General features: G+C 39.1%; 1 protein-coding gene across 1 annotated transcript; it reads left to right on the forward strand.

Moving 5' to 3' along the window:
* The first annotated feature begins 1,470 nt into the window (after window positions 1–1,470).
* LOC108667644 (proton-coupled folate transporter) lies at window positions 1,471–18,347 on the forward strand. The gene is made up of 6 exons (XM_018154685.2): window positions 1,471–2,690; window positions 7,690–7,785; window positions 14,089–14,232; window positions 14,510–14,593; window positions 17,047–17,203; window positions 17,325–18,347. Exons 1-6 carry the CDS (start codon window positions 1,694–1,696, stop codon window positions 17,839–17,841), a joined length of 1,995 nt encoding a protein of 664 aa, XP_018010174.1. The 5' UTR covers window positions 1,471–1,693; the 3' UTR covers window positions 17,842–18,347.
* Window positions 18,348–21,312: the final 2,965 nt, after the last annotated feature.

Genomic DNA, 21,312 nt, shown 5'->3' on the forward strand with positions numbered 1-21,312 from the left:
AATTAAAGAACCTCACTAAAATATCTAGTCATGATATTTATTAACACTAAGCCAAGTCATAAACGCAGTCGCACTCTCAATACCTTATATGGGAGTGCATAGCGAGCCTGCGTTGGTGCGAGGCCCTGTAGGCGGAGAGGTCAGTTCCCCTGTGTTGGAGCGGATGCGGGATGTCAAGCACGCTCTCTCCAGTCATTCGTAACTAATGCAGAAACACGATGGCTGAATTATCCAAACAGGAGATACCTTTCAGCTTTTTGATTGTCATGGAAACTATCACTGTGGAGTGGTGAGCTCAAGTGATGCGCATTAAGCATTGATCAGGTATGTCTGCGGGTGCTACTCCATGAAATTGAATTGACTTTGAGCTACATGGACGCACCTTGAGCGTCGCAACTCTTTTTTGAACCAATTGTCAAGTTATAAATTGAATTTTCCAAATCTAACTATACCAGCAAACTTGCACGCACCGAATCATGTAAGTTCTTAAATTCAACATAGAAGGCGTTCAACTCCGGTAAAATTCCTCTCGCAATTTAAAATGTTTGCATGACCAATGTTGCTACCGATATTGACGGATGCATGGTTGAACTATATACTAGTTCAACCATGGACGGATATCTGTGCAGTTTTAACTTCCTTTTGAATTTTTCATGCTTCGAGATTCCTTACATCATCATTCACTTTATCCTAAAAAAAAAAAAAAAACGTTGTATTGTCAAATCTCACAAGTATGACATCTCATTTATTTATCACGTTTATCACGCTATGCGAAAGTTTGCTCCGTTGACTTGCAAACTCGTGAGCAGTTAATGAAAAGGTTAACGATTTTGAATGAAAAGATATTTCTTGCCGTCATTATTTCCCATGCTAAGATTGGAAGTATCCACGTGCAGTAGTGAAGATCAAGGTTAAGGGCATGCAGATGTGACGGCTGGACACACTACCGTCACTACGCTTTGTAAACGAGGAAGATTGCATGAGACTCACACAAATATAATATGAAGAAGTGAACTATGTTTGGCATGCTTACTTTTCCTATCGAAATCTTAAATCCTGTCGAGATGACTATAGTACCATATTTCGACAATTTCTAACCTAAATTAAATTTCGCATTCACTGACCATGAAGACATGGGAGAAGAATTCATAGAGGTTTTCAATACGTATATATGCTGCTTTAATGAAGCAAAATAAACATTTATTTGTAATTTTTAGGCACATTGTGTTGATATTTTCCCTTGGTTACTTAACTGCTTTAATTAGTATGGCAGTGCTATTGCATGTCACTTCCTGACAGCTGTTTCGTAAGACTAGAGAAGTCACCGACAAGATAACGTTGAATTAAGATGCTGTTTGTCACTCGCAAGGAATGTGGCGGAAAACGATGCTAGGTACGCAGGTAATTGAGGACCTGTTCTGAGGGTTGGCTGCTAGACGACGTCCAGGAGGCCACAGTCCTTCACGCGATATCGTTGAGATAGCGCGTGCCGCTCCGCTTACCGATGCGTCCTAGAGTTCTCGTTTGCATCCATTGGAAAATGACATGATATGTGTATTACATTGAAAAGTCAGCCTTCTCCTAAGAATCAAGCAAGAGAATTCATTATTTAAAAAAGGCTTGCGTAATATTGAGCTAAGATAAATTGGATAAAATTTCGTTTTTTAGCAAATTTCGACCTACGTTTTTCGCGATGTCTACTAGAAGCGAAGAGGAGGAGAGGAAGCCCACGTGGAAGGAACGTGTCATCCACGTGATTGCCAGCACATCAGTGGAGCCAGTAATGTTGTTAGATGGCTTAGCATTTTCAAACATGGTAGTTTTAGTTGAAAATCTGCAAATGGATAAAATTTGTCATATCACGCTAAACCACACTGCAGAAGTATGTGCCAATATCTCTCAGTATCCCGATGTGCGAAAAGCCCAGCAGCAAGAAGTGAGCATATTCAGCATGTATAATGCAATTATCATGTCCGTTATTCCTTTATTCTTTATTCTATTCATGGGTGCATGGAGTGACAAATACGGACGAAAAGTTCCTCTCTGCGCAGCAATGTTAGGCCACACTATGTACTCCGCTGGGTACCTTCTAAATTCTTGGGTATGGCATTGGCCGGTGGAATATTTACTGGTGGTTGGGCTTTTAGAATCGTTAGGTGGAGGTGCCGTGTCCTTCCTGACAGCTGCAAACTCGTACATCAGTGACGTTACGACGGAAGAATCGAGAACATCACGAGTGGGGCTCGCCAACAGCATTTGGTTCCTAGGCGGACCCATCGGCACGCTGATGGGTACGTACATCTACCGCGCTGCTGGATACCAAGTCCTTTTCGGGACTTCTCTCCTTATGCACATCATTGCCACCCTCTATATTATCTTCTTGTTGCCGGAAAGCCACGGTCCATTCGCGGACAAGAAACGTCTTAGTAAAGTCCTTGCTCCTAAACCAACTTATAAACTAAGGCACAGCATCATTCAAGTTTATGGGCTAAGCAGAAGGAAAAAAAATACTGAGAGTGAAGTGCAACGAGCGCTCGATGAGATCACTGTAAAGAAGATGATTCTTGACTTCTTCAATCCCCAACGTTTTATCGACAGCTTCCGATCAACTCTCCGCAAGAGAGAAGGAAACGTCAGGATCTACATCCTCTTGCTGATCGCTGCAAACCTCCTCAGGAAGATTGGGCGAGGTAAGAACAAACAAATTCAGTCAACGAATTATTCGTTTTAAGCCAAAATCGCGTTATACGAGACTCGCATCGAATTCACAACGTGTATTTTTAATGCATCCTCCATACAACGGACGAATTTTTTTTACAGACTTGGATTGAGCCGCGCCCACAATTTTGTTTTCATGTCAATGACCAATTAATCTGTGTGTAGTTAAATTTAGATTATAGAACCACAGCAAAATCAACAATTTCGCAGTTGAAAAACAGTTGAACAACAATTCGCACAACAAAATCAACAATTTGACGCAGTTGAAACAAATATATTTATTTTCCTTCAACGGCTTTGTAATCTTCAATTAGTGTTCGTTCGAGTACACGTTATATCGAATGACACGTCGAATCTGAAATGCTACGATGCTTAGCCGCATGCGTTTGGAACTCTCATGGATCGAAACCTGACGGTGTAGAGCAAGGCAAGCAAGCTTGCTACCCTTGGCATCTCGCGACGCTCCAGCGACAAACGCGGCAGTCCTATAGCTGCAACTGAACATTTAACGGTCGCCTAACAAGGCGAGCAGCTTCTTATTCATATTTTTTTCTACACCAAACAAAGGAAAAATTGAAAGTTATTTGAGGCTCTTTGCATTATTTTGTTAGTTGTGCAGTATCAATATTGTGTTAGTAACCATTATCGGCTATAAACGAAATGCTGGAGACGTATGTTTGTTCGATATATTATTTATCTTCTTATAAACTCTAAACGTTTCAAGGTCATAGTTTCAACGATGTATTCCAATGAGATGTCTGCTGGGGGATGAGAGGACCCCTTTGTATTTTTGTTTCGTCTAGTGTCATGTGCGGTTCATTACTTATACTGGGTTTTCGCTCATAATTAAACTACATTTGAGTGATAAATGCTAACGATGGTTAATCAAACACATTATATTATCCGTTTAAACATAAAACGTTAACAATATTGAAAACAACGTAAATAATCTTAATAGATTTTTTATGGCGACAGATATAGTGTCTATGTAAACCGCTTATTCAACAAGCGTGACCGTAAGTCGACGAGGTAAAGTTAATTACAGTTTAAGACTTGCAAAAAATAATACAACATAGCCTTCAATTGATAAATCTTACCTCACAAAGAGGGTTCTCTCCAGTACCACAAGCCTTTTATTGATTACTTAAAAGTTCTGTAAATGATGCCTTTAAAATTAATTATGCATTCTCTAACTTAGGTTAACAATTGACAAATGCATAAAGAATAAAAAAAATATAACTCAGTACTCACTGCAGTGAGTGACAGAGGGCGCATTTTCTCGTCGACGAAAACGTGAAGTCAGTCAAGTCACGGACGGACAGACAAACGGACGGACAGACAGACAGACGGACGGGCATGGCGAGCACAATAGTGCATTTTTTCATAAGTGAGTAAATGCGCTAAAAAGGCTGTTGCAGTTGGTGCATGTCCATCAAATCTGTTTCTCTGAAGTGAAAACGAGACCTGCATTGGCATGTTATGGCCTAAAGGAGGAAAATATATTTTTGAATTTTCACTTAAAATTTGTGCTCACATAGAGAACAATTTGAAAGCCCATGACCGTTGTTATTCATAGAAGATTTTCTTTCTATTATTTGTACTCGAGCACTGAACACCTAGAAGCTGCTCTTCATTCCAGTTCCATCACAGGAAACAATATGATCAGTTATAGGGGACACAGGGTTGATAAGTCCTTCACTTTACCGTTCCTCGTCCCCGACGCATCAGCAGAATGAGCTCGAAGGTCACAGAGCGTACCGATGCCAGAGCTGCTAAAATGGCCAACAAATTATCCTATACGCAACGGGCTGCTGCACGACGCACGCAGCGTTTCTCCTCTCCACGTATGACTTCTGCCTTCCTAGGCTCATATTTCCAAGACGTCGTTGACTTCGCTCCGTTCATTATCCAGTAGCCTTCATTCAATTTTCGCAGTGGTACTGCTAAAAAGAACACGTTTAATCGTTTTTAAAACAATCATATCATTGTATATTTAATTTAAATTTCATATAATTACGCCATCCATGGATCTACGACTGGAGTCAAAAAGCAACCTTCGGCATTTTTAATTATTAACTCTTATATTCACACCAAAAACATTAGCTATGCGATCCGTGTTGCAACAATAGACTCAACAGTTTCACAAATAAGTTGGCTTGCATATCATCTAAGTAAATAGAACCTTAATAAGTGATAATTAGTTAATACAGAAAAGATATCGATCTTGCGATCTATAGGACCGATCTTTGCATACCCAAGGAAGCTTATTTCGAAACGAGGTCACTGAGCATGAACTTGACCTTACGAGCAAATTTTCGTGGACCACAGCTATTTCATCACCACTGCCATAAGTACATTTATTTCCCATGCTTTGCTCGAACTTCAAAAGCTTCAACGGCGAAATGAACCCTTCATCGAGAACGACTCTTCATTATGCACACCAGAATGGATAATTCAGCATGAGTTTAATTCTCTCTCCCAATATCGTTGATTTCTCGACAAATGGTGTTCATCGGTCGGCAAGTTTAGAAGAAAAGACACCAAAAAAGATGTTGTCTTGATATATCAACAAATCTAGTATAAATTGACAATGTTGATTAGGTCTATATGAGCTGGGTAGTGACTATTAAACGTTATTGACGAGTGCCCGAATACATTTTTTCATTCACATTCTATACTAGCGATGTTCCTTGCCATCTTAGAAAATGAAGTTTCATAGTAAAATAAAAAATCGGTCTATATTATAGCTCGTTTCCCCATAAACAGCTAAGCTGATCTCAAATCATTTTGCCGCATTTTTCGACTTGACGCGCCCTGATTAATGGAGTCATGATGCTCCTTTCATAAGGATTATTAATTAATACATTACTCAATGACACGCGATATACTTGCAATTTATCGATCTCTTACAATTCCAGTTTTTCGTCCATAGTAATTGGGTCGGAGTTCCTATGAAACATTGCAATTCAACAATGTTTCAATTAGCGAGGCTGAATTCAAATTACTGCGTTGACTTTTACTGATAGATTGGAAGTCAAGTAATTGCCATTGAAAAATTTAAACTTTATTATCGGCGCTTGATCATCAGCCGTCTATATCGGCCGCCGACCCTTTTGGAGAGACAATTATTGAGGCGGGCTTGCAGCGCAAGACTATTACCACAACTTGAGTTTTGGATTTGGGGAGATTCCCTGGGTCCAGAGGTGAAACTGACGCATTTCCTGGACGAAATTTATTCCAGCATCTCGCTGCTATCATCGCGTTTGAGAAGAGTCACTGCGCTTCCGAGTGTTGCACAAACGAGGTCGTACCACAATCTGGCTCACAAGCTCACAAACGCGGCAAAGTTGTTCGTAAAACAATAAGATTTGGTGGCGTTTGAGAGCTGAATTTGTTCAACAAGAAAATTTTTGCGCAAAAGAAGCTCAGTGATTTCTGTGTTTTTGTTCTAAAAGCGTTTTTCGCGAGACAAAAACGTAGATATTCAAACTTTTTGTTTTGGTTGTTAGATTGATCACGGCCATTGATTATTTTGTATATTAAATATTTTTAATAAAGGTTGTTGATGAGCTCCTTGATTCATTTGATACTGCTCGATGATATGGAAAAGTTTTTTTGTACGTCTCATAATTACAATGACAAATAGGAAGTAAGTGTTGATTTTTTGAATATTTTTTTAGTGCGCTTCAATGCCTTATTTTTTATTTTCTAAAGTCTGCTTCGCATGTTGAACAATAGAGTGGTTTTGTTTTGGTGCAAAGTGAGTTTGTGGGATTGACCGACTTCAGCCGAATCAAAATTATTGAATTATATTTCATATTAACTTAATTACGCCGAATGATTACGTGATTTGTGATATTCCGTAATATTAGCGGTGACTTTGCAGTGATATTCGTAATAACTGATCTCATGAGGTCAGAGCTTCGTAATGAGTGAGTGACCTCATGAGGTCAGAGCTCCTTAATGAGTGTGTGACCTCATGAGGTCAGAGCTTCGTAATGAGTGAGTGACCTCATGAGGTCAGAGCTTCGTAATGAGTGTGTGACCTCATGAGGTCAGAGCTTCGTAATGAGTGAGTGACCTCATGAGGTCAGAGCTCCTTAATGAGTGAGTGACCTCATGAGGTCAGAGCTTCGTAATGAGTGAGTGACCTCATGAGGTCAGAGCTTCGTAATGAGTGAGTGACCTCATGAGGTCAGAGCTTCGTAATGAGTGAGTGACCTCATGAGGTCAGAGCTTCGTAATGAGTGAGTGACCTCATGAGGTCAGAGCTTCGTAATGAGTGAGTGACCTCATGAGGTCAGAGCTTCGTAATGAGTGAGTGACCTCATGAGGTCAGAGCTTCGTAATGAGTGAGTGACCTCATGAGGTCAGAGCTTCGTAATGAGTGAGTGACCTCATGAGGTCAGAGCTTCGTAATGAGTGAGTGACCTCATGAGATCAAAGCTTCGCAATGATATATCAATGATTGACCTCATGAGATGAGACCTCAAAGTCAGGAAAAAAGTCATTGCCACTCGCCACGAGACGGGAAAGTGAATAAAGTCTTCACTAAAACACAGGCGTGGCAAGGCACCGCAGACATGAATTATTAATGATGTGGAACAGGTGGTGAAAAATAAAGCAACAGTATTTTTTAAATTTCAAAAAGAGTTTATGCAGGAATCAACGATACTCGAAATGTTTTTTTTTATCCTAAGCTGATATCTCAAGCCTATACGAACCTCACTGACGATATAAAACTGGTTAGTATTCTTTCCAAGTAATGGAAGACCAATGAAAAAAACAAAATAATATTATATGGGCTATTGCCAGCGGTTATTTAAAACCGAATTATTTCCAATGTGCACGGAAATTGTGAACTGAGGACAAATTGAAAAAAGACTTTGGGTATTAGAAGGAGAGTTGAATCTCTATATTTGCATTGTATTGCAATGTGCATGAAATTTAAGATGTCGAATTCTATTGCAGGCGCCTACATGTACCTCTTCACCCGCACGGTGCTGGACTGGGGGCCTGCTGACTACGGCGTGTGGGTGACGTACAAGAACATCGTCGCCACGGTCGGTGAGTGATGACTGCGACGTGTGGGTGACGTACAAGAACATCGTCGTCACAATTTCTTCTAGATTGCTGATCAATTCAGATAATTTACGATTTCGTTTCATTGAACTTGAGTGCTCGATGTTAATTAAAGAATTCGTTTATATTTTAGAATATATTTTTCCTTACAGGGTTTAGCAATCGTTTTCAGCCAACACGGTATGCCAAAAATTCGTAAATGTCTGCTTGCTCACTGCATTTTAACAGCCTTGGGAAGCCTGAAGTTTGGCGCGAAAATATAGGAGACCTTTGCGCTCACGAACAAATGCTCGCTGTGACAAGGAAGTTTAGCAGCATCGGGTCACGAGGCGCTTCCCGTGTAGTTCCTTGCCCTGCAGAAGGCTTTGAGAGGCCATAAATGGCTAGACGCAAAAAAGGTCTGATATTCACGCCTAATGAAAGGCACCTTCGAATATAAAAGGTTTGATATTCACATCTTACGGAAAAGCACCTTCTAACATGAAAGGTCTGATATTCACGTCTATGGATAGGGCACCTCCGAACATAATAGTGTGATATTCACATCTTATGAAAGGGCACCTTCGAACATAAAATTCACGTCTAATGATAGAGCATTTTCGAATATAAAAGGCCTGATATTCATATCTTATGAAAGGCATCTTTGAACATGAAAGATCTGATAAATTATCCTTGTTGCACGTCTTTGAACATTCTCTATTAAATTTCTGTCCTTTTCAATTCTCGGTGACCACACAACGTTTCCAAACTCTAGTGATAGAGCGCACCTTCGAATATAAAAGGTCTGATATTCACGTCTAATGATAGGGTAACTTCGAACATAAATCGCCGGTGGTTAATTAAATTCCATTTGTATAAGTGAATGTTTTCGAGTAAAAAATTATTAAAATAATTTATTTGCAATTTTCGGCAGTTTATTCATTGAAATCCTGAGAAAAGCAACACGATGAATGTATTTTTATTTCGTTAGATTTCACCAATCGACTGATATACTTGATTAGGCTACAATTGTCTGGAAAATTACCCTAAATCTCAATCATATCAATGTTTTTAGTCAGGGAGAATTCCCCGTCTGCTCCATGCACGCTCCATGCATGGAAGTTCGTCGCTTCTATACGTGAAGCGGATCCTCTTTGCCGGCAATTCCCCTGTGCTGACGTAGGTCTTTTGACTGCTTCTTTTGGGGATGCGCACGGACGGATGCGGTAAAGCAATCATAGTGAGCCTTCAGACGGGCTTCACACGCTTATTGCTTCCAGTAAAAACGTGCATTCATTTTAAGACTACTGAAAACTTTGTATTCAATATATGCTATTTTATGCGGAATCGATATCGTCGATAGCTTTTTGATTTCAAACAGAGTACACTTTTTCAAGCGTGGAAAGATTGATTATGCCAAATTCAAATTGCGAATTTATCGCTTCGTGACAATGTCTTCGAGTTCTGCGTCTCGATTCATCCGCCGCGGCTTCACGGTAAGCTCAGTGAAGATCTTTCTATTTCGTCGGACTCGATCCGACACGACATGATGCAAGCACGACACGAGCATTGTTTACAGCTCCTGGGCGTCGTCTGCTCGTTGCTGATCACAAGCCATCAATTCGGAGAAATATTGCAGTAATCTCTCTCACTAGTTCGTGAAAAGCATGGATAAAAACCAAAAGATGTTTGGATTAACTAATATAATTTGCCGTGTTGATTTGGTTAGCTGAGCGATTCTATTTGTACGTTCCGATTTGCAGGACGCTGCAATAATATATACTTAGTATCTAAGTCAAATATATGGTAGCATGATGCTTGTGATAGCAAATGATGCCTTAATTCACTTCACTAATGCATGGAAACGATCGAGTGGAAAAAAAACATGGGTGAAGAACTATTGAAATTCTAAAAAATTTTTTTCTACCAATACTCTTTTCTCGCGGTCAATAGAATAATTATTTGGTGCAAAATATTAGTTCTCATCATCATCATCAGTTTATGACCAAATAGAACGTTTTAAATCTCCCAAGGGACTTTCGTGATGACCTCTAAGTACTATGGCTGGATTAGAGTAGCGAACTTATAATTTGAATGGCGGCTGATCACACGAGTCTGCAGACACCTCCAGGCGACGTGCTCGCTAAGTAGTTTGCTTGCGGAACGACGCTTCAGTCTGCATTAACCGTATGCCCAAGACTCAGGCAAACTTGCTGGTTAAAAAGGCGCAGTCTTTAGACCATATGGGGGTTATATTTATTCTCAAGCAATGATTGAAGATAAAACGCTGCTCTGCTGTCTCCTGTGATGATTTTCGATGATCTTTAATGGAGACCCAGAAGATCCTTTTCGCAATATCACAAGCTAGCTGTTAAAAACAAAGTTTCCTATGATAGAAGTAGCGAACAACAACAACTAGAAGTAGCGAACAAATGCCAATTAACTATTTTAACTTACATTTTATGCGTGCAAATAAATGTGAGCAACACAAGGTAGGTGGCTTTGCCAATCCTTCTAATGCTGGACCTTGAAAGTTGGATCTAACAACCTGGCTAGACTCCAGCAGCTCAACTAACCGTCACGGGCTTTTTGCTTAATGAGCTTCGATTGTGGTAAAAATTAGTTTTTGAACATTTTTCTTAAAAATTACATTTGTTTATATAAACCGCGTTGCCACTTGTAATCGAATTTTTTGCATGGTCCTTACGATAGGAAAGGAATTGAAAACAATGATATGATTGTTGTTTGTAGAAAACTCCTCTTCATCTTAATGATATAAAACTGTTAAAAACCACAAGTTAGAATTGCAACACTAGAGCGCGCTGATGTCAAGCATTCAACGAGCGCATGGCGCGGATTCTCCAGACGCGCTGCGAGTTGATCGCTCGCTTCGCTCTCCTCCAGCGCCGCAGCGAGGTTCTCCCAAGGCCGAGAGGCCACCCTCGTTGTCCGCACAATGCCACGCCGCACGGATTTACCATCTGCACTTTGCATGCGGATCGCTCGGGCGAATTGACGTAGTCAACTATTTCGGAAAGGATATTTACTAAGAACGTGCGAAAACCAATCTTATTAAAAATTGTATACTCTAATGTTCAGAAAAAAATGTTGATTACAAAGGAAATTCTTCTCTCCTTATATACGAACAGTGCCTTTGGGAAGTAATCGTAGCTTATATTTGAGTTTCTGCATTGTAGTCTGTGATACCCGTAAGTGGGGCATAAAGTTATGCAATAGAAGGCAAACAGAACAATTCTATGCCGCCTTACCAAACCGATGTTACTTAAATAAGCCTCATAGTTGGATGTCAGCCATGATTTTTATGTGGTTTTGACGGTATTCTCAATCTTCGTTGAAATTCATGCATAACAACGTGGGAAATTCTTCCAGGAAATGAAACCAGCAGCTGAGCACTTCCATTTATTTTACTGATCTGCATATTTAACTGGACTGAACTGCACTGCACTTTTACTTACCACACTAAGTTCACCCGTTAGAGATTATGAATCATTTTAGAACGTAACGTTGTACAAGCAGGCCAACGATGCGTATAAGGTAATCTGGAGATCGTTTATGATATGAAACATCCCACGCTGCTTCATAACAATGAAGCGGAGAGCGTAGCGTGGGAGGAAGCTGGTCATATAAATGAATTATATGCATGTTTTTTGTTCCATCTATATAAGGGCAAACACTTTCAGCAACATGACCTATATTGCCATAACTAATTGAGGGACGTTTTTAATTTTATGAATTAGATATTGTACGTTCTGTTTCTTCGGATATTTGGTTTTGCCAGTCTCAGAAGTGGTCGGTAAACATCCGAATAGCCATCTGATCGTACACCTGGGGAAACGAAAATGTAATTTGGTGTTTAACGTTTTGTTTTTTGTTTAGTAAGAAGATTAATTTGTTCGGATCTTGCTCAGCGACAGATGAGTCAATATATAATTCACATAGTTGTTTTTAATGGTCTCATCCGCCTTCGTCGAGAACTCAACAGTTCTCTTAAATTGGACTGCAGCCTTGCATTGGAGTATAACTCGATCGCCTTCTTCTACAATATCAAATAAATATTGGGTTGGTACACGCCGATTGCGAAGAATTGCAATTAGAGCTGGCAGGCTCTAAACTGATACGTTCCTTAAAAGAGCATCTAAGACTTCAATAAACGAGGCATAGATTTTCATTTATTATGGCGATGTGTTTTTTAACTGAATTTTAATATGAGGGTTTCATCGTGTCAAACACTAAATTTAACAAACCTTTAAAGCGTACGTTAACGTATTTCTTTTACGTATCTGTAAAATTATTTTATATCATTTTATTTCACTCTATCCACATTAGATTAAACGCAATAATTTTGCAGTGAATTAAGAATAGCTTGATTTATCATATTACCCTTAATAGTTTCCAGGGCAATGTTAAAGGGTTTGATCTTTTGCGTGCCATGCCAGAAAAAAATTGTCTCAGAAAACTTAAACCGACAGTCTACAGTCTTCAGACAGAGCCTGACTGCTAGAGGTTGAATCCAATATGTCACTGTTGTCGGTCCAAGGTCCTCCCAAGGTAATTTCATGGGAGTGCAGCTGTAAATACATGAAAAGAACTCAACTTAATTTAACTTAACAATGGGCTCTGATTTCGAAGGTAGTCTAGGTTGCCCGACGAACATGTAGACGCTGGGGTAGGCAACAAATTATCTCCCGCTATTGGACGATGTGGGCGGGGACCTGCTGCACTTGAAGCGATCATCGCAACACCACGTTTATATTCTATTGCTAAGTCGATAAAATAACACTAATTCACGCTATTTAAAAACATTACATTTCTTTCGAGGTCTGCTTCATTTTACATGTTGTAGTAGCAAGTGCTTTGCAAGGTTAGAACGCGTGAAATATTTGATAGACTCTAATCGTAATAAGTACGCAGCATTGATGCGGTCCATTATACTAGTTCAACCATAGATGCGGTCTACTCGCCTCGCTAGGATCGCCTTCATAATGTTAACCTTTTGAGGGGTGCTGCGCAGTCAGACTACCTGCTTCACTGTTTTTTGTATTGTTGAACACGCTTAGTGCGCAAATAGTTTTGAAGGCATGTCGGGCTATATACTTATAGAGCAAAACTTTAGCTTGGACCAATTTGAGGAATAATTAATCACGGAATGAATGCTCGGGTAGGGCTTAGTTTAATGGAGTTGGACTTGACATCTCAAACAATAACGAGACGCAAAGAGAAACTAAACTTTATCGGCTTGCATATCGTGAAACAAATAATATAATTAACAATACAATGCACAGATATTTTGATTGTCGCCAAGAGGCACACTTCTCATACCAAGCCATTTTTGGCGTGTTCGATTATCAGAACATTTGTCATGTGGGCTTCACGTGCTGAACGGTCCGCGGTGCATGGGCTTATGGATCAAGTAACATTCAGATAAAAACGCGATCAGATAAAACGCGAACGTCTGTTCACTGAATAATAATAAAAACTATACCGGAATTCTGTGCTAATTCTGGCAAATGCAACCTTGTCGGCATCTATAAATGAGCTCAAGTAAATTATTCTATCTATGCCCTTTTAATGAACAAAAAGCAAAAAGACTAGCCGACTTCGTTTGCATTCTCTAAAAGATCGCCGTCTTTTTTTGTTTGTTGTCGATTGCCAGCCTTGGGCAGAAATATAATAAAGTTAGCATAAAATGCTCCCTTATAACAACCAAGCGAAATTGACAATTATGGTTAATGCAAAATAACATACCTAAACAAAGATTCCCAGTCGTAAAAACCAGCATATAATTTTTAGAATATAATGTGGAAGGAATCGCAATTATAATATAAAATCATGAAGTGGTCGCTCAACATTAGCTTTCATAGCGATCAATCATTTACCTCAATGATAAACCACTTGTAGGTAAACAATTATGATGGGTAAAATGCTCTAATAGATGCATGGTATAAATTATCATTTTATGTACTGTACACATGTTGCTGTACTATTTGCGACATAACTTCTGAGTACCGACCTCAGGCCAGCTGAGGTCGGTGCTCAATGTGTGGTATGCTCCCGGTCTCTGCCGAGATGGCAAGATTCCTCAAGCTCGGCCAGAAAATATTGTTGAGTGAGTTACGTTATAGCATCGACCCTATCCGAAAGAAGAGAGAACTATTAGATCAATTTACTACTGATATGGTGGGATCGAAAACATAGCTCTAGTTAATGTTCAAATAAGCATTTTTGTCATTGTGACAGCAGTGAAAACAGCACAAATTTCCCTTAAACAAGCTTATTATCACAACCCAGGCTCGCTGGTGGCGGTGCCCGTGCTGAGTGCCGGGCTGCAGGTGTCGGACAGCGTCCTGGCGATGGTGGGGGCGCTGTCGTCCGTCCTCGACTACGTCCTCTACGGCCTCGTGTCGCCTAGTGCGCAGTTCCTCATCTGGCTTGGTGAGTATACACGCAAAACACAACTTAAATTCGATTCTAGTAATTTTAGAGCAAAGAAAGCACACAAAGTTCAATTTCAATACATTTTCAATACGTTTTCAATGACAGTACTGTGGATCTCTTGAGGTTCTTTTAAATTTGAGAATATTTTGCAAATTAAGAGCTCAAATGATAAAACCATTATAAAAATCCTAGTTCATTTTGATCAATGGCTTCCTAGAGGATAAATTTAAACTGTTTAATAAATATATTGATGAAAACCAATCAACTTTTACAGCGCCCATCTCGGCGATGCTGGTCAACTCCGGGGCCATAGCCATACGAGCCCTCCTCTCCAAATACGTCGCCCCTGACGAGCTCGGTGAGATTTTCCAGCGCAGTTTCGCGAAATTTTTAATTTATTCGTGGAGAAAATTGTATTTCTTACGGGAATATATTCAATGTAATTAATTTAACGCTCATTTTCTCTGCTTGCAAACTCGTATGGTCCGTTATGATTTACAGATTTCATTTGGTTTGAAATGTTTAATTCATGTCGATTAGTATTAGAATTGTGTTCGAAATTTGACAATTGGGTTTCCGCTTTAAATTGTGTGTTCGTTCAAATTGCGTGCTTAATAGAACAATATACGAAAGAGTTTGAAGATAATAAGGACAATAAATAAATCGAAAGGCATTTTGTATTTATCAGCAAATTGCAGCATCTAGACCATAAAGTCGATTTCAATTCCCCGTCTTTTAGTTTCGATATCTTAGTGTGTATTCCGGTTCTCTTTCCCTCGTTCGAAGCTATTTTGTTTCAAACCTGAGTAATCCATGATCCTCCGGCCATGTCACCGCAGACTGGCAATTAACAAGAAATGCCGAGTCACGATCCAAGTTTCGGCAATCGAACGAGAAGTTCATCGCACTCGGTCACCGAAGAGTGGATTTTCATTTTTTATTTGTGTAAATAACATTCTATATGATGCAGGCCTTTTCCTTAGTTAGGTAAGTTAAAAAATGATTTGCGTGCAACTGAGTTAGTTTTCGGATGCCGAAGCTTATGTTCATGGACAGAATGAAGTTTCTTAATTTTTATCTCACTTTGCCAACCGCAAAAATAGCATCTAGATTAAATTCTCCTATGTCATCGTCTGACAAAAATGAGTGTACATCTTAGTACCTATATTATTGTATTCCTATACGCATAGACAGTTGAATGCGAATGATATTAATACATCTTGGTTTTGGCTAGTGTGACGGAGGCATCACTCCCATAGGGCAGGCATACCATATTGGATCATGTTAGGAAAAATTATTACATCCTAAATAGTATTTCATTCTTGAATCAAGCCAAATTTATGATATTTACCTTAGTTTAAAATATGTGCAGGTGAATATAATGTCGTAGTTAAAATACGATTTAATTTAGTAAGTTGAACAAAGCGAGTCTGCGTATCATTTGTGAAGTTGCTCTCAATTGTTATTTAACATCTCTGCGCTGCAACATAATCATGCAGGCTCATCTTCTATAGTTTTAATAAAGAATAGAATGGCTGATATTGTATGCGAAGGACATGTTCAATTGTTCAACTTGAGCTGCAAGTTGAACAATTGTTCGACACCATTTGAACGAGCGCTAAATACCGAATCTGCGGCAGCTGTTTTACCTTGTCAGAAGACCTGCGGCAAGTTTGAGACAGGGCATTTCTTTAGCTACAACTGAGTCGTCGAAGGCACATTCATGTGTCACGCGTCACACACTCGTAGTTGAGGAAGCATGCGAATTATTCCGGAACGCATTTAATTTCGACAATTATTTAGTGCAGCCGAGTACGCTTATATACTCATAGAAATATGGGATAAGTGCTGAAAAATAAAAATTTCTAAGACTTTTTATGTAGGCAGTGTTGATATGGTCACAAATTTTGACTAATGGCCTTCCTTGGTATTTATCGAGCCTCTTAAAAGAGTGAAGTTCAAGTCTTTTTACATAGATTGAATTTTAACTTAATTCAGTGCAAATGACCATTTATCTAACTGTGAATTCAGCTACTTTAATTGCTAGAACAATATTAGATTTTTTATCTGAGGTATAGTTAGTAATCACTTTCATTGGTAAAGTTCAAAAACAAGCATGAAAAATATTATGTTTTAATATTGTCATAAGAAAATTTTTGCAATGTAAAGATTATATTCGCGTTCAAAACAGCGAAAGAAAGGAACGAGCATAACAAACATATTCCCTCGTGGTCAAGCGCACCACATTCGCCGCCTGCATGCGTTGTGCTGGAATATTGCAATATTGCACTGACCCCGCCTATGCGCCTGCAGTCAGCCAGAGCTACAAGGTCACGCTGCTTAGAAGGCCTGCCCTTAAAAAATTCAAGTTCATTCATACGAAAAAAAATTTATAGCCCGACTTACGCGAACGTTGTACGCAAAGGAGAGAATATTTATCCTTTCGCTTATAATGAGCTGACTTATCGATTCATTTGTCTAATAAGGTACGAAATTCAGCAACATGACCTACTTAAACTTTTAACTTTTTCGAGTTGAATCCTCATACGAAACGGAGCAAACAATTTTATAAAAAGCATAGCTGCATTGAGGTTAATTCACAAGTAAGATTTCTTCTCATGTTCAAACTGAATTAACCTTAAAATTTCATTAAACAGGTTCTTAAATCCCATATATTCTCCATGGCTTTCAACTCCCTGGCAGGAAATGCTGGCTAATCATTTGGTCATAAATAAATTATCTCTAATTAAGTTTTCCCGTACAGATGTTGCAATGCATAGCTTGTGTTGACGAGTTTGGTCTGCCACACAGGCAAAGTGTCGGCCGTGCTAGGGGCGCTTGACGGTGTCATGCCCATGCTGAGCTTCTCCCTCTACACGGCCGTTTACCACTCGACCGTCGCGGTCTTCCCCGGCGCTCAGTTCTACTTCGGCGCAGCAGTCAACTGTCTCATGGCCTTTATTTTTGCGTGAGTTTATGTGATTTGTAGAAGTTAGCCTGTATAAAGATGAGAGCAAATGGTATTAAATTTTTATTGAAATTACATGTCTCTCCTTTGTATCAAATGAATGAAACGTATTCTTTTTCAGATTCATCATTTTATCGGATAAAACCAAGCAGTACGATGTAGAAACAGCGAAAATAGCTCCTCCGACCGGACCAGTGGTTGAGAAGAACCTTGTCGTTCACACAGACTCGAACTGGCTCTACGATGACTATAACAATTATAAGATGCGTATTTCCACCATCCTCTTGTCCGCGATCAACTTCAGCATTGAGGTGCCTCTCATGGAAAGAACTTTATCGCGCAAATCTAACCTTGTCAATAAAAGGCCCGAAAGAACTAAGCCAATGAACATCATCGGGGAAGGATCTCGAGAAAACTCAGAAGAACGCGACGTTCCCGAGAACGTCGAAGCCAGGAAAGAACGCTCTGTCAACGGCAAAGTTGGATGGTCCGTGTCAGTCGAATCCAAGGAGAACGCCAAACGTCAAAAATCGGACGAAGGAATAAGCAAAGATATTAGCGAAGAAGAAAATTTCGAGAGCAACGAAGAAAAAGGTGATAATGACGGCACAGTTAATAAAGCGTATGAATCTGATTAAGTTCTAAGATAATAGTTTTAGATCATCGATTTGTTCAGATAGTCATTATTTGACTTCGCCTGTTTCATATGGAAACGACGCTGCATTAGTGAACTCTAAACGTGCTACTGAATCACTTTCAGAATTGATGTTTGACGAATGTAAATGAGCAGTATTGCTTCACGCACCTCTACAAGTATTCAATGTTTTTGATATAAAGGAACGCAAATATATCAATTGGTACATTATTTCGGTCGGTGTTCAATTCTAAGCTGCTCACTATACATGACCTTAACGACCCACGAGTCGACAGATAAGACAGAAAATCGTATTGTGAATACATGGATCGTTCAAAATGATGCACCTGTAAACGTAAATATAAAATCTGCCAACTAGAAAGGCCATATGTACATAGCAATTTTTATTGTTATTCTCAGTTTCATCATTAAATTTGTCTTCAAGAGGGTTACACATAAATTAGTGACATATTATAAAAGCAAATATTATAAATATTGTATATTTTTAGTGATATTATAATTATCGTTTAAATAGCAATACATAAATTTTAAACATTTGTGTACTGTGCACACTGTTTCATTTTTCATTCGTTGGTATTTGTCTTGATCATTACTGGCTTCGGTAACTTGTTCGAATGGTTGGTTGTGTACGAACATTTCGTTTGCGCTCTGTCGCTCGCCCTGACTGCACCTCCAGACTTGCTGAGTTTATCCTATGGAACTTCACTTACAAAACTTTACTTACAATATATTTTCTATTGATATATAAATAGTTTCCTGTATCTCGGGATCATTTTCTCGAAACGAACCGGGACAACAAGGTAAGACGGGAAAAGTCCACGAAAATGGATCGAGATAAAGGAAAAATTTACCGGAGTAAAGTTATGAGCTGGGGCAATAATAATTGTATCCTGGAATATTGAAAATGTGTCCCAGATATTTTAAAATGTTACGGGACTTAGAGATAAATACGAACCGTAACATAACAATACGATACATTCTATCGAGGTACGAGATGAAACCAGATATCTCATTATAATATGAGACAAGACAAGCCATTCACGTTTTGACGATCAATCAGATAAGGCAGCATTCACCAATCGCTTGCTTTCAAGTTTACATAAATAAAACTAAAAATATATAAGAACTTATATTACAGTTAGTCATTTAAAAGACTAATCTGCCATTCAATTCATACCGGAGATAAATAATTTATGCTTGACGTTTGCTAAAATTGGCGCCTGTGACCTTTTCCTTGGCAGAGAAAACGAATTTTATAAATTCATTCGTCGTTGCTCTTCTCCAAGGGGAAGAACAATTCCGTTAAAGCGGTTAACACAGCCTGCAGTTCTAGCTAGTCCTTGACTTGGCGATGCTTGGAAGGCAGAATTATTTCGCGGCTGATTTGCCTCTCAGCACGCATTATTTTCATTTTCTTATTAACATCTTTGAAATGTTGAAAACTGACCAAATACAATTAAAAAGTTTTGATTTAATTCTCAATTTAAATGTCTTATTTAGGACTGACTTGTTTGTCCAGTTACAAAGACGCTAAGTTACTTCTCTTTGTCCGTAACATCAATTGTTTCCTCTCAGTATCGTGTACCTTTTACTCTTATAACGTTTGGCTTTACGTTTGGCAAACAAAATTTTAATGGTAAGTATTATAGCCAATGAATCGGCAATGCATTTGTAATCGCGCGAATGTATACTTTTTATAAATTTGTGCGAGCGATGCACGTACAAATCAGCTTACGATGCGTGTCCGCTTAGGACTGGAGCATTGAAAATTGCTTCGATTTTTATCGCTAACCGCGACCATACTTTGAGGAGCGTCTACTTTCGTTTCGAATAAAAAATAACTAGGTGCAGATGAGTATTTTTAAACCTTACCTTTCACAAACGTCCATTTTTAGGAGAGAAAACAATATGAAGGTTAATAAGTCTGAACAGGCAGGTGTAACTCCCTAGACTACCGTGAGCCCATTTAATGACCTATAGTTGAGCAGTCATACTTTTCCCCACCTCTTTGGGATTTGAGCCTCCTATGCTTCTTCCTACCACATGATCCTTTCCTTTACAATAGGAGGGGTGACGCGTCTCATGGTTAGCGATAAACACATGCGTTTTGTCATTTCTATTCGAGACAACATGACACGATCCTCACTCAAATCGTTGTCCTAATTTGCAATAAAAATCAAGAAAACTTTAAACTCTCAGTGGAATTCTCGAATGATACTGAAAGCCTCACAATCTAAGCAGCAATCTTTGTTGTTAGTTGGTGAGAGAGAACAATGCGATAAATGCGATTTTTGCACTGTCAAATTCTGTGCAATAAGCAAGTAATGAATAGATAAGGGAAGTTGAAAAGATGGTAAGAATCATAATACTGGTTTTTAGTGATGAAAGTATTAGACTTAAACTAAGCACTAAAATTATTACCAAGATAGATGTATGCGGTGACGGAAGATGCTGGTCCACACTATTCCTGGCTTTTTGCTGTGAGCTGATCGGTTATGTTCATTTAATAATAAAACAAATAATAGCGCTGTCAGTGTCTGAGATTAGGCAATAAGGCCAGTCGTTGATTCTGAGCATCACAGAATTTTCACAGCTTACCGCGGGTAAGCTGTGCCTGTGGTAACGTTTGGCCAATCGGCCACCGTGCCGTGATGTGATTTGTCTTTTGAGGTATGAGACTACTAGCATGTTACGCCCCATTCACACTAGGGCAGTAAATATTGCCAGCGTCCGACGGTATTTACCGCCGAATTTTAGCGGACATAAGAAATGAGCACTGCTGTTCACACACGACTGCTTTTACCGCGGCGGAGAATTTGACGCCTGACGCCCGCTTGTGTCGCGCTAAAACTGCGGCGGTAGATTTGCCGCGACAGTTCAGCTTGCAATGGTATTCAATGAAATCTTTCACACTGGGCGGTTTTTGACGCCACATCCTATCAGACAGTGGGGGCAGTACTTTAGGTGCATAATAAACAGCACTGCTAGACAGATAGATTATAGACTGATATTGTAACATAAATATCGGTACATTAATATTGTTACTATTAGTATAGGCTGGCAGAATTTCTTCTCTTAAGCAAGTTTTGTTAAAGACCAGAGAATTAGTTTTATTTATTAGCTTCTTGTTAGTTTTTTCAATAAGTCGTACTAAATTCTTCGTAGGTGTTGGAAGATTGAAAATCAAATTACCGATAGACATTTTTAATATTGAACGACGTTTCGAATGTACAACATTCATTTTCAAGTTAAAGACGCATAGAGTAACAAAATTCGGGTTGACATATGAACGAAATCAAGTAAATTGGATACCATTCAAATAATGCTAAAATTTCGTTAATGTGATACTACAGGAAGATTTTACAGGCGCAAAAAACTACTCGGAAAACAATCTCAAAGTTCTGACGAAGCTTGTGGTTTGAAAGTTGATAGCTGGAGTCCTCTCCTTAATGAT

The sequence above is a fragment of the Hyalella azteca genome, unplaced genomic scaffold, assembly GCF_000764305.2.
Source record: "Hyalella azteca isolate HAZT.00-mixed unplaced genomic scaffold, Hazt_2.0.2 contig923, whole genome shotgun sequence".
NCBI lineage: Eukaryota > Metazoa > Arthropoda > Malacostraca > Amphipoda > Hyalellidae > Hyalella > Hyalella azteca.

Coding starts and splice junctions, on each gene's coding strand:
- LOC108667644 (XM_018154685.2), top strand. CDS start 1,694: ATGTCTACTAGAAGCGAAGAGGAGGAGAGGAAGCCCACGTGGAAGGAA. Junction 2,691..7,689: donor CCTCAGGAAGATTGGGCGAG/GTAAGAACAAAC, acceptor ATTCTATTGCAG/GCGCCTACATGTACCTCTTC. Junction 7,786..14,088: donor GAACATCGTCGCCACGGTCG/GTGAGTGATGAC, acceptor ATCACAACCCAG/GCTCGCTGGTGGCGGTGCCC.